The sequence below is a fragment of the Lepus europaeus genome, chromosome 20 (assembly GCF_033115175.1).
Source record: "Lepus europaeus isolate LE1 chromosome 20, mLepTim1.pri, whole genome shotgun sequence".
NCBI lineage: Eukaryota > Metazoa > Chordata > Mammalia > Lagomorpha > Leporidae > Lepus > Lepus europaeus.
The window spans coordinates 15,440,587-15,455,488 of NC_084846.1; the positions used below are offsets into that span (position 1 = coordinate 15,440,587).

Below are 14,902 nucleotides of genomic sequence, written 5' to 3' on the forward strand. Positions count from 1 at the left end.
TTACATTTCTGCTTATATGTGTTCATTGTATTCTGTTTATATTTTAGAAAACTTAATAGCAAAAGGAAGTCTAATTTAGTGTAATTTTACTATTTCAGAAAATGAAAGGCTCACAGTAATTCCCAGTAACTTCGTGTATACTGTATTTCATTCAAAATTATCAAGAAAAAATTAATTAAAAATTTTATGTTTTTGAAGTCACACAATTCATACATAGCATTAGGATCAAAAGGAAAGACATGCTCATGGCAGTCTTCTAAAGCAATGCTTATCTGAAACTGGTGACAGTTTCTGAGATTGATCCAAAAAAAAGTATGGCAAAATAGGAAACACTACTATAAAAATTAGAGTGCTGGGCATCTACAAATTATGTGACACTACTCAAACCACTTATCTCCTGAAATACAATTTGTTTTATCATTTTTACATGCAGAGACCCTGGCAAATCCTCCTTTAGCTACCAGGAAGAACTATTATGATACAGGAGGCAGTAGCATGCCTCTAGATACCAGGTATAGAGATAGACTCTGGAAATCATGATAGTGGAATGAAGTAACAGGCATGTGGTAGGAAGCGATGTAGATAGTGACTCTCAGACATGAGAGGTTATCCCTCCACCTCAGACTAGCCTTCAAGACCCCTTAAATATGTAACATTTGCTAGGTGCTTGCCTCTCTCCATCCATTCAGTTTTCTTTTGAAGGCTGGCCCAGAACATCCAATATTACCTAGTCTTTTATAACATATGCATGAGGTAAGTTAGTATCAACTATATCTTGTTTACTCTCATCAGTATGATCAATAACTGCTTGGACAATGCAAAAGTAGGATTTTTGCATTTCAGTGACTCTGTTTCTGCTCTGAAGCCTTAAGGCATTGTCTGAGAGAAAGCATTAGGGGGTATTTCTGTCAGAAATGATTCCTACTCATGGAGCTCCTTTCTTCAAATATCATAAACTACCCACTTTCAAAGTAACTGGGACTGTCACCCAGTAGCCAACCTTCCACGTTTCTGGAAATTAAGGCCTTGTACAAAACTCTGTAACCTCAAACAAGCCATGCTAGTCAGGCTACACAGTGCAGGAAACCAGAGATGTCACTTGGAGAAGATATACAATGAAACCTCACAAATGCAACTGTTACATAGTGTAAGTCACCCTGCACATCACCCTGCACACACCTCACAATGATTTCTCAGGGAATGTGGAACATTCACCAGTACTGCTAATACACCCATCTTATAGATGGGTAAACAATGGCAGAAGTGCAACCTACATTTACCCCATACACATTTCAGCTCAAATGGCCAGAAAATACACCTCCATCTCATGGTCATTTTGGATAAGACCTGCTGTGTACAGGACTTTTGAAATCATCTTCTGTATACCTAGAGACACGCTAGTCTTCTGTCAGTGCATCATATTCTGACAAAAAATTCCTGGAAAGCCCAAACTTATGTACCCCTTCTCCAGCTCAGGATCTACCATTGGTGTCCCTTCTTGGAGCAGCCAAGGTCAACAGGGTGCTCCTGAATGACAGACCCCAACACCTCAGTTCTATGACTGTCACCTATGCAAACAAGATACAAGCACATGTCTTGCTCTCCAAGATTCTTTTTACCCCCACACTAACACTCACAAACATGATTCTTGAGCAATATGAGGATAGCTCCAAGGCCAGGAATTCTGTGAAGATGGTGGGACTGGCTGGGATGGCACATGCTGAGAAGGAAACCAGACAAGAGTTTCAATGGCCCTGCCCTGCTGACATCATGGGCAGATGAGCCTACAATTCCCATAAAGCAATGCACACTTCCATTATGAAGCAATGAGGGTGAGCCATATATTTGCTGGAAAATCAGCTTCCTGGGACACTTATGAGATACAACAGACGAACTTGTGTAACTATGTGAGATACTAACATAGTACTCTAGTTCATCATCAATTCTAGGTTTGACAAAAAAATACCCTAAGAGAAATTCAAATGTGGAAAGAATTTTTAGAAACTTTAAATTTATTATTATTTTTAATTCTCACAACTAAATTGTGATTCTAGAACCTTCATATCCTTATTACAAATACTTCAGAGAAAATTCCAATGACTCTTTTTAAGTTAAAATATTCGCAGAAGAAACTAATATTACTGAGTAACTCATTTTTTTGTTTATAGATTTTTATTTATTTGAAAGAGGTACAGAGAGAGGTAGAGACAAAGAGAGGGGTCTTTCATCCACTGATGAATAACTCATTTTTAATCCTTTTAAAATGAAGCTTGATCTTACCTACTAAAACAATCTGTGGGCCATTAATGGATCAAATTTCACAGTGAGGAAAACTACTCTAATATATTTAGTGGATTAATATGGCTAGAGAACAGGGTGAGTGTATTCTAAAATCTTTGTGAATATTTAAAATTGCACTATCTGGTAATTCCTTATCCAAAAGTTCATGAAATTCATGTATTCATCACTTCATCCAGTTATCTATATATATATCTACACAACTTTATTTTTTTGAGATCTGCACTAAATGTGTGGTTTCTGCCACAAATTAGGCAGAGAGACAAATCTAAGGGTGCCACTCAGTTCCTGCTTTTACTTCTTTTCCTGTCTAAATGAGAATGGGCATATAATTATGAATAAGTTCTTGAGGATTTGAGTGGTAGTGTCATGGCCACTGAACCTTGGCCCACAATTACTGGTCATTTTTGTCTATGTATAATGTTTCAATTGTGCTGTTCACATTCCTGTATCATCTCTGATCTGGTAGTTGCCTTTCAGTAACTTTATTCTGCAAATTGAGGGACCTCAGACTTGAGCTTCTAGCTGAAGTAACTTTACCTCAGACTCAGAAGCAAATTATTGCTTAGTTTTCACCATCATACAATTTAAACAAGAATGAAGTTTCAGGCATCAAAGAACTAGAGTGGTATCACGAAATAGTGGATTCTCTTGTCCTTTTTCAAGAATCACTGCTTCCAATAGTGGTAGCCGCATACCTGTGGCAGCAAGAGCTGCTCACTTTGGAATGGAGATGAAGACTCTGTCAGGATTCCTGAGGAGAAAGAAGGAAGGCCACACAAAATTGTTGTTGATTGGTCTCTCATAACTCATTTCCAATTCCTGAGTCTTAAATATACCTTCCAAGTAATGACTGGCATTTATGATTTCAAGCACTTAGTCAGAAAGGAGTGCTAATACTTAAATAGCATTGAATGAAGGATGAAAAATTTAGTGCCTGTGATATAAGAGAGATGAACATAGAGTCAAATTGACTAAATCAGAATCCCACAAAGATTTGAGCTCAATCTTGAGCTACTCATCACTAATGGAAATATGTGGTATTGCAACAACCAGTGTTGTCTGATCATTTTTTACTTTTATAGAGACAACATGAATGTCACCTTTTATGCATGCACTGAAGTCCTGCTCCCTGAAATAACCATATGGGGTCAGTAAACATGCTATACACATTTTCTGCTGAATATTCACAAATAAACATACAGAAAAGAAGTCACATTTTATGTGGAATTCAATTTTGAATATTTCTGTACCCTCATATGGACTGATCGGTATTACTAAAACATATGAATTTTTTTTGTTATGTTTCTCATAGTTGTTTATTTAAAAAAAAAACATGAATAGTGTTTATCACATATATACTGTAATAGAGCTCAGATTCTGTTATCATTTTTCTACTTCTCATCAGTTTTAGTGTTTCAAATATTCTATCTTATGGGCTGCTATACTGATTTTACATGTATGCAACTATCCGTTATTTATATTCTGGTTTGTGTATGTATATACAGATAATTTAGGAGGGGGATCCAGGTGAAGCTCTTGATTCCTCACCTCATACTGGGGCCCAGCCCTAACATTTGTGGCCATCTGGGAAATGAACCAGCAGATGGAAGATATTTCTCTCTCTCTGCCTCTCCTTTTCCCTCTCCCTGTAACTCTGCCTTTCAAAGGAACAAATTCTTAACAAAAATGCAAACTGTGACTTTAGTATCTAAACACTTAAACCAGAAAAATAGAAAAAATGCAAAAGATTAAATAAAATAAAGATACTACAAAATCTGATGGGGTTGGTATTGTAGCACTGTGTGTTAAACTGCTGCCTGCAATGCTGGTGTCTCAACTGTGCCAGTTTGTGTCCCAGTTGCTCCCTTGCTATTGAACCTGGGAAAGCAGCAAAAGCAGCAAAAAATGGCCCAAGTGTGTGGGGCTTTGCCACCCACATTGGAGACCCAGATGAAGCTCCTAGCTTCAGCCTGGCTGACCCCTAGCCATAGCAGTCATTCTGGGGACAGAACCAACGGATGGGGGCCGGTACTATGGTGTAGCAGATAAAGCCACCATCTGCAGTGCTGGCAACCCATGTGGGCACCAGTTTGAGTCCCAGCTGTTCTACTTCCAATCCAGCTCTCTGCTATGGCCTGGGAAAGCAGTACAAGATGGCCTAAGTCCTTGGGCCCCTGCACCCATGTGGGAAGAAGGAAGCTCCTGGCTCCTGGTTTTGGATAGGCTCAGCTCTGGCTGTTGTGGTCATCTGGGGAGTAAACCAGTAGATGGAAGATCTCTCTCTCTCTCTCTCTCTCTCTCTCTCTCTGCCTCTCCTTCTCTCTATGTGTAATTCTGACTTTAAAATAAATAAATAAATCTTGAAGAAATAAAAGAACCAATGGATGGAAAATCTCTGTCTATATAACTATGCTTTTCAAGTAAATAAATAAATCTTTAGAAGTATTTATTTATTTATTTGAAAGGCAGAATTAACAAAAGAGAGAGAGAGAGAAAGAGATCATCCATCCACTGGTTTGCTCCCCAGATAACAGCAAAGGAAGACCTGGGCCAATTTGAAGCAAAGATCCAGGAGCTTCTTTTCGGTATCCCATATAGGTGCAGGAGCCCAAAGACTTGTGCCACCTTCTACTGCTTTCCCAGCCACATTAGCAGAGAGCTGGATTAGAAATGGAGCAGCAGGGACATGAACTGGCGCCCATATGTGATGCCAGCACTGCTGGTGGAGGTTTTACTTGCTACACCACAGCACCAGTCCCAATAAACCTTTTAAAAAATCTAAAGAAGGAAAATGTAAAATGTTTAAGTTGTATAGTTGTATAAAAATGTATATATTTCAGAAAAGTACACAATTCGATCCAAATGGAAGTCTAAAATTATTTTTAAATGATACAATTAAGATTTTAAAAAAAGACACTGATTTTTATGTCTCTACAACATAATATATACTTCAACTTTCCTAGGTTCTACATGCACTTATTCACAAAGCTTCATAGCTGCAATCAGTAGTATAGTTCAAATAAGAGCCTTTCCAGGGATCCCACTAAATTTAAATAGGGTACTCAATAAAATTTTAGAAAATTTCCAAAAGATGTAACAGAAGAAAAACAAATAATTTACTTGGTATATCTCACTTTAACTATGGTATTGCTAAATTTCCAATAGTCAGATGTACCCAAAAAATCCCAAAAGTGCCAGAGATGGTCTAACATGATGCGTAATAAAATAAAGTTTTTTAAGTTACAACTTGGTTAGAAAAAATAAAATCCCAAACTAAAATAATTAAGATGGCTCAATAACAGGAAACTCAATATCCCCATGTATTAAAATTTGTTACATGTATTAAAATTAAAACTATGATTATTCCAACTATGCCCCATTTCACATTCCAAAATAAATAACACCTCATGATAATTACTAAAATCTTAATGCTATATGCCACCCATTATGTCCACCATAACTTATATCTAATATTAACATATCTGATGCCTCTCAATAGATAAATGATGTGTCTTAACTCTTAGAAGCATGGCAGGGGCAGGCACTGTGGTGTAGTGGGCTAAGCCTCCACCTGCAGTGCCGAAATCCCATACGTGCACTGGTTCAAGTCATGGCTGTTCCTCTTATGATCCAGCTCTCTGTTATGGCCTGAAAAAGCAGTAGGAGATGGCCCAAATGCTGGAGCCCCTGTAACCAGGTAGAAGTCTCAGAAGAAGATCCTGGCTCCTGGCTTCAGATCAGTTCAGCTCTAGCTGGCCGCATGGTCATCTGGGTAGTAAGTTAGTGGAAGGAAGACCTTTCTCTCTGTGTCTCCCTCTCAGTCTGTGACTCTACCTCTCAAATAAATAAAATCTTAAGAAAAAAGTGTGGCAAATGTGCTTTTTTTCAAAGCTTTTCCAGTAGTCCCTCAGTCTCAATTTGCCTTCACCTGGGAAGGACACTCTTTCTAAGGGATACATGGACAATTCATTGACTTTGCCATCAAACACAATTTTTGCTAAGGATTTAACTGCACTCACCATTTATCAGGAATATAAGCATACATCACATTGATGATACCCTCCCTGAATGAGACTATTTGACATATTTGTGAAGAACAAACAAGGCTAATATTTTTTAGTCCTTCTTGGGTTTTGGTGCAATGCATGCTTCATTTAAAAAATCGTCAATGATGCTACAAAGCAGTCTAGCTTACATAGGCCCCCTGCAATAAAAGGTGCTGAAATCAGTCAAAATAAATATTATAAGCACAGCCCATAGTGCTCTCAGTGACTTCTTCACTCCAGGGGGTCACATGCCTTCTAAATTCATGGAACATCTGTGATGTTCATTAGTTCTCAAGGGCTGTGATGCAAGAAATTACCTCTCTTGGAACATTACTATGTTCCAGAAAAATTAAATTCAAATTCAATGGCTATTAACTATGCTATACTAGGACTATAGTCGTCTACACAACTTGAGCCTGTGATCTCCAAACCATACTGTCTACTAGGATGTTAGTCACTGATATAGAACAGCAAAAACCTGAGCCTGGCAACTGAGGTTTATTTAATACAGGATGGATCCAAACTTGGCATACTCCATTTGGCAGAGGGGATGACTCCAATGTCTACTGTCTATGTCCAGATGTCAGGATACTGCAGGAGGTCACCCCTCTACAAACAAGAAAAAACATTTAAGTTCAGCTTGACGCAATGCTGCTGACTGTTGATCTCATTAATGTTGGTTGCAATCTAGAGAACCAAAGTTGCCACAGAAATTATCATTTGCAAACATGAAACTCTGATAACAAAAGTTTAATCTAAGAGTTATGGCTTAATATCTATTTATTTAAACTTTTATTTAATGAATATAAATTTCCAAAGTACAGCTTATGGATTACAATGGCTTCCCCACCCCCCATAACTTCCCTCCCACCCGCAACCCTCCCCCTTTCCCGCTCCCTCTCCCCTTCCATTCACATCAAGATTCATTTTCAATTCTCTTTATATACAAAAGATCAGTTTAGTGGTTTAATATCTATTTTAACACAATTCCACAGAACCCATCTAGCCCAAACCTTGGAGAGTTGGAAGCTGTTATACTAGGCCCACCCACAAATGGGACTTTGTGTCAGATGGGTTTTATATCCTTGAACTGTAAGGACAGTATCATAAGACATGAATTCTCTAAACTGATCCAGCTCCCTGCTAATGTATCTGGAAAAACAGCAAAAGGTTATTATTCAAATGCTTGGAACCCTGCATCCATGAGAGATCTAGAAGAAGCTCCTGTCTCAGCCGGCGCTGCGGCTCAATAGGCTAATCCTCCGCCTGGAGGCGCTGGCACACCAGGTTCTAGTCCCAGTCAGGGCGCTGGATTCTGTCCCGGTTGCTCCTCTTCCAGGCCAGCTCTCTGCTGTGGCCCAGGAGTGCAGTGGAGGATGGCCCAAGTGCTTGGGCCCTGCGCCCCATGGGAGACCAGAATAAACACCTGGCTCCTGCCTTCGGATCAGCGTGCCGGCCACGGTGGCCATTGGAGGGTGAACCAACAGTAAAGGAAGACCTTTCTCTCTGTCCACTCTGCCTGTCAAAAAAAAAAAAAAAGAAGCTCCTGTCTCTTGACATCAGCTTGGCCTAGCCACAGTCATCACAGGCCTTTGGGGAGTGAACAAACAAGAAGGAAGATCAATCTCTCCCTCTCTTACTCTATAGCACTGCCTTTCAAATATATAAGTAAGCATTTTAAAAAGTAGATCACTTCAGGAGCCGGCACCATGATTCACTTGGTTAATCCTCTGCCTGCGGTGCCCGCATCCGATATGGGCACAGGGTTCTAGTCCTGGTTGCTCCTCTTCCAGGCCAGCTCTCTGCTGTGGCCCAGGAGGGCAGTGGAGGATGGCCAAGTGCTTGGGCCCTTGCACCCACATGGGAGACCAGGAGGAAGCACTTGGCTCCTGGCTTCGGATCAGTGCAGCGCAGGCCGTGGCGGCCATTTGTGGAGTGAACCAACAGAAGGAAGACCTTTCTCTCTGTCTCTCTCTCTCTCACTGTCCATAACTCTACCTGTCAAAAAAAAAAAAAAAAGTAGATCACTTCATTAGAGTCCTCAATGCTCAGTCATGATGACTTTTACTACCTTAAAGGATTTTTCATTTCTTTGTTAAAGATTTATTTATCTGAAAGGCAGAGAAGAGGCTGGTATTGTGTAGTGAGCAAAGCTGCCAATTGTTACACCCACAACCTGTACAGGTGCCGGTTCAAGTCCCAGCTATTCCACTTCTGATCCAGCTCTTTAATGGCCTAAGAAAAGCAGCAAAAGATGGTCCAAGTATTTGGGCTCCGGCTACCCACGTGGAGACAAAGAAGAAACTCCTGGTTTCAACCTGGCCACACCCTGGCCATTGAAGCCATCTCAGGAGTGAGCCAGCTGACAGAAGATCTTTGTCTCTTCATCTTTCTCTGTAACTATGATTTTAAATAAATACTTTAAAAATGGGTTCTAGTCCCGGTTGGGATGCTGGATTCTGTCCCGGTTGTTCCTCTTCCAGTCCAGCTCTCTGCTGTGGCCCAGGAGTGCAGTGGAGGATGGCCCAGATCTTTGGGCCCTGCACCTGCAAGGGAGACCTGGAGGAAGCACCTGGCTCCTAGCTTCAGATTGGCACAGTGCACCGGCCGCAATGCACCGGCTGTAGTGGTCACTTAGGGGATGAACCAGTGGAAAAGGAAGACCTTTCTCTCTGTCTCTCTTCTCTCACTGTCTAATTCTGCCTGTCAAAAAAAAAAAAAAAAAAAAGAGTGAGAGTGAGTGAGTGAGAGAAGAGAATCTCCTCCATCTGCTCTGTATGTTGCTACAATGTCTGAAATAGCTGTGACTGGACCAGGCTCTCAAGTCCCCCATTTATGTAACAGCTCTCCCAGTTAGGGGACAGAAACTAAAGAATTTGAGCCATCATTCACTGCTTCCCAGGAATATTAGCAGGAAACTGGTTTGGAAGCAGAGTACCCAAAACTCAGATTAGCACTGAAATATAAAATGTAGGCAATGGATACAATACCTAACAAAATAGAAAACCTACAAGAAATCAACACATTCCTAGATACATAGAATATATCAAAATTGAGTCATAAAGACACAAGGAAAACCTAAACAAACAAAAAACCAAGACAGATTGAATCAGTAATAAACAATCTCCCAACAAAGAAAAGCCCCAGGACCCAATAGGTTCACTGCTGAATTCTACCAGACTTTTAAAGAAGAACTAATTCCAATTTTTCTCAAATTATTCAAAACAATTGAAAAGGAGAAAATCCTCCCAAATGCCTTCTGTTGGGCCAGCATCAACTTAATTCCTAAACCAGAAAAAGATACAATGGAGAAAGAGAAATATAGGCCAATATCCCTGATGAACATAAACACAAAAATCTTCTTCAAAATACTAGCTAATTGAATCCAACAACACACCAGAAAGATCATGCACATGGACCAAAAGGGATTTACCCCTGGTATGTAGGAATGGTTTAACATAAGCAAATATATAATTAATACATCTTGTTAACAAATTGAATAAAACCTATTATGATCTCAGCAGATGCAGAGAAAGCATTTGATAAAATAAAATATGCTTTCATTATACAAACCATAAGCAAACTGGGCATAAAAAGAACATTCCTTAACACAACCAAGGAAATATATGACATATCTTCATCAGTATCATACTGAATGGGAAAAGTTGGAAGCATGTCCACTAATTTCCAGAACCAGAAGTAGCTTACTCCCACCATTGCTATTCAATCCAGTTTTAAAAGATTTAACCAAAGCAATAATGCAAGCAAAAGAAATCAAAAGGATACAAATTAAAAGAAGGAACTCAAATTATCATTATTTGCAAATGACATGATCCTATATAAAGGGAAACAAACACTATTGGAACACATAAGAGAATTTAGTAAAGTTGAAAGACATAAAATCAACTTACAAAAACCAGCAGCCTTTATGTGCACAAACAGGGTCACAGCTTAGAATTTATCCAATCAGCATCATTCCCAAAACTACGAGAAGCTTTATTACCTTAGAATAAAGTTAATCAAGGATATAAAAGATGTCTACAATGAAAATAACAAAACATGGGAGCCAAGATGGCGGATAGTGAGGACATGTGCCTTAGTTTGGGAAAATAAACTTTCATAAAAGTGGAATTACTGTAGCCTCAGGAAAAGACTCAAGAAAAAAACTGCAAAGGAAACGCTTCCGGATCTTGTGGATGAGACACAGAGGACTTACAGGGAACCCACCGCGTGGAAACCCAACCGAGACGAGCCGAGCGGCAGCGGTGGGAGAGGAGCCAGAGCCACAGAATCTCGCCAGCGCGGGAAACCAGGAGGGTAAGACAAAGACCTGAGAAGTCCGAGACATTGGGGGGAGGGGGAACAGAGGCCTCTCCCTTCACTCACCAAGCAAAACAAAGAGCACCGCGATTTTACATATGTAAAGCTCAGCCAAACTCAGTATCTTTAGTGAAACTGGAGAACACATTGAGGGCTGCATAAACCCTGTGTATGGTCCCAGGGGTAGATCAAACGAATACTCACAGAGGCCAGATTTCAACTACCCTCAACTCCACTCCCAACTGAGTCAAAAAAAAAAAAGAGAGAGAGAGAGAGAGAGAGCGCGAGCCAGCAAGGAGCAAGTAATCTGGGAGAGTCGCTCTTTACACAGCCTTAAACCTCAAGAAACAAGCATAGCTCTCTGGCCACACCCATCACAGCCCCTAAGGCTCCAACAAAGCAGACAGCTCACTTAGAGGCATAGTATAACGAGAGAAAAAAACAAAAACAAAAACACCACAAATTATCTCTAACATGCCAAGCAAGAAACATAGAAGCGGAGGTACCAAGAACAAGGAAGGCACTATGACGCCCCCAAGTGAACAAGACACGCCAATGCAAGATTATGAAGATGAAGAAATAGAGGAAATGCAAGAAGCAGATTTCAAAAAATTGATAAGAACATTAAGAAGTTCTCAAAAACAAATTCTTGAACTACAGAAATCCTTAATGGACAAGATAGAAAATCTCTCCCGTGAAAATGAAATATTAAGGAGGAATCAAAATGAAATGAAAAAACTAGTGGAACAGGAATTTGCGATAGTGACAAAAAACCACAATGAAATGAAGAACTCAATAGATCAAATGGCAAACACATTAGAGAGCCTTAAAAACAGAATGGGTGAAGCAGAAGAGAGAATATCGGAATTAGAAGACAGAGAACAGGAAAGGAAACAGTCAAATCAAAGAAAAGAAGAAGAAATCAGAAATCTAAAAAATACTGTCAGGAATCTACAGGATACTATTAAAAAACCCAACATTCGGGTTCTAGGAGTTCCTGAAGGCATGGAAAGGGAGAAAGGATTAGAAGGCCTTTTTAGTGAGATACTAGCAGAAAATTTCCCAAGTTTGGAGAAGGACAGAGACATCCTAGTACAGGAAGCTCAGAGAACCCCTAATAAACATGATCAAAAGAGATCCACACCACGACACGTCGTAATCAAACTCACCACAGTGAAACACAAAGAAAAGATCCTAAAATGTGCAAGAGAGAAACGCCAGATTACTCTCAGAGGATCTCCAATTAGACTTACAGCTGATTTCTCATCAGAAACCCTACAAGCCAGGAGAGAATGGCGAGATATAGCCCAGGTACTAAGAGAGAAAAACTGCCAGCCCAGAATATTATATCCTGCAAAGCTCTCATTTGTGAATGAAGGTGAAATTAAGACCTTTCACAGCAAACAGAAATTGAAAGAATTTGTCGCCACTCGTCCAGCCCTGCAAAAGATGCTTAAAGATGTGTTACATACAGAAACACAGAAACACGGTCACCAATATGAAAGAAGGTAAAGGAAGGAAACCTCACAGCAAAAGATCACAGGAATCTCAAACCAGATACTAGAAAATATCTTTGGCAAATGGCAGGGCAAAGTTACTCCTTCTCAATAGTCACATTGAATGTTAATGGCTTGAACTGTCCAGTTAAAAGACACCGATTGGCTGATTGGGTTAAGGAACAAAACCCATCCTTTTGCTGCTTACAAGAAACCCATATATCCAACAATGATCCATACAAGCTGAGAGTGAAAGGCTGGAAAAAGATATACCACGCCAACAGAAATGAAAAGAGAGCGGACGTAGCCATCTTAATATCGGACAACATAAACTTTACCACAAAAACTGTTAGGAGAGACAAAGAGGGGCACTATATAATGATTAAGGGATCCATTCAACAGGAAGATATAACGATTATCAACGTATATGCACCTAATTACAGGGCACCAGCTTATTTAAAAGACTTGTTAAGGGACTTAAAGGGAGAATTAGACCCCAATACAATAGTACTGGGGGACTTCAATACTCCACTCTCAGAGAGAGACAGATCAACAGGACAGAAGATCAACAAGGAGACAGTAGATTTAAATGACACTATAGCCCAAATGGATCTAACAGATATCTACAGAACATTTCATCCTACATCTAAGGACTTTACATTCTTCTCAGCAGTACATGGAACCCTCTCTAGGATTGACCACATACTAGGCCATAAAGCAAGTCTCAGCAAATTCAAGAGAATTAGAATCATACCATGCAGCTTCTCAGACCACAAAGGAATGAAATTGGAAATTGGCAACTCAGGAATCCCTAGAGCACGTGCAAACACATGGAGATTGAACAACATGCTCCTGAATGAACAATGGGTCATAGAAGAAATTAAAAGAGAAATCAAAAATTTTCTGGAAGTAAATGAGGATAACAGCACAACATACCAAAACCTATGGGATACAACAAAAGCAGTGTTAAGAGGAAAGTTTATATCAATAGGAGCCTACATCAAGAAATTGGAAAGGCACCAAATAGATGAGCTTTCAAGTCATCTCAAGTATCTAGAAAATCTGCAGCAAACCAAACCCAAACCCAGTAGGAGAAGAGAAATAATTAAAATCAGAGAAGAAATCAACAGGATTGAATCCAAAAAAACATTACAAAAAATCAGCCAAACGAGGAGCTGGTTTTTTGAAAAAATAAACAAAATTGACACCCCATTGGCCCAACTAACTAAAAAAAGAAGAGAAAAGACCCAAATCAATAGGATCAGAGATGAAATGGGAAACGTAACAACAGACGCCACAGAAATAAAAAGAATCATCAGAAATTACTACAAGGACTTGTATGCCAGCAAACAGGGAAATCTATCAGAAATGGACAGATTCTTGGACACATACAACCTCCCTAAATTGAGCCAGGAAGACATAGAAAACCTAAACAGACCAATAACTGACACAGAAATTGAAACAGTAATAAAGGCCCTCCCAACAAAGAAAAGCCCAGGACCAGATGGATTCACTGCTGAGTTCTACCAGATATTTAGAGAAGAACTAACTCCAATTCTTCTCAAACTATTCAGAGCAATCAAAAAAGAGGGAATCCTCCCAAATTCTTTCTATGAAGCCACCATCACCTTAATTCCTAAGCCAGAAAGAGACGCAACATTGAAAGAGAATTACAGACCAATATCCCTGATGAACATAGATGCAAAAATCCTCAATAAAATTCTGGCCAATAGAATGCAACAACACATCAGAAAGATCATCCACCCAGACCAAGTGGGATTCATCCCCGGTATGCAGGGATGGTTCAACATTCGCAAAACAATCAACGTAATACACTACATTAACAGACTGCAGAAGAAAAACCATATGATTCTCTCAATAGACGCAGAGAAAGCATTTGATAAAATACAACACCCTTTCATGATGAAAACTCTAAGCAAACTGGGTATGGAAGGAACATTCCTTAATACAATCAAAGCAATATATGAAAAACCCACGGCCAACATCCTATTGAATGGGGAAAAGTTGGAAGCATTTCCACTGAAATCTGGTACCAGACAGGGATGCCCTCTCTCACCACTGCTATTCAATATAGTTCTGGAAGTTCTGGCCAGAGCTATTAGGCAAGAAAAAGAAATTAAAGGGATACAAATCGGGAAGGACGAACTCAAACTATCCCTCTTTGCAGATGATATGATTCTTTATTTAGGGGACCCAAAGAACTCTACTAAGAGACTGCTGGAACTCATCGAAGAGTTTGGCAAAGTAGCAGGATATAAAATCAATCCACAAAAATCAACAGCCTTTGTATACACAGGCAATGCCACGGCTGAGGAAGAACTTCTAAAATCAATCCCATTCACAATAGCTACAAAAACAATCAAATACCTTGGAATAAACTTAACCAAAGACGTTAAAGATCTCTACGATGAAAACTACAAAACCTTACAGAAAGAAATAGAAGAGGATACCAAAAAATGGAGAAATCTTCCATGCTCATGGATTGGAAGAATCAATATCATCAAAATGTCTATTCTCCCAAAAGCAATTTATACATTCAATGCAATACCCATCAAGATCCCGAAGACCTTCTTCTCAGATCTAGGAAAAATGATGCTGAAATTCATATGGAGACACAGAAGACCTCGAATAGCCAAAGCAATCCTGTACAACAAAAACAAAGCCGGAGGCATCACAATACCAGATTTCAGGACATACTATAGGGCAGTTGTCATCAAA

The 14,902-nt window shown here is 39.6% G+C and overlaps 1 protein-coding gene across 6 annotated transcripts in view; it reads right to left on the bottom strand.

Annotated features, from left to right (window-relative positions):
• LOC133749210 (zinc finger protein 260-like) overlaps positions 1 to 14,902 on the bottom strand; it is a 52,785-nt gene that overhangs the window by 13,163 nt on the left and 24,720 nt on the right. Inside the window, exon 1 of one of the 6 annotated variants that reach the window (XM_062178419.1) lies at positions 6,881 to 6,924. The exons of the other annotated variants lie outside the window; for them this stretch is intronic. Within the exon in view, the coding sequence (XP_062034403.1) occupies positions 6,881 to 6,885 (5 nt within the window). The 5' untranslated portion in view covers positions 6,886 to 6,924. Of the gene's footprint in view, positions 1 to 6,880; positions 6,925 to 14,902 lie in introns of those variants that run through there. 6 annotated transcript variants of the gene reach the window in all.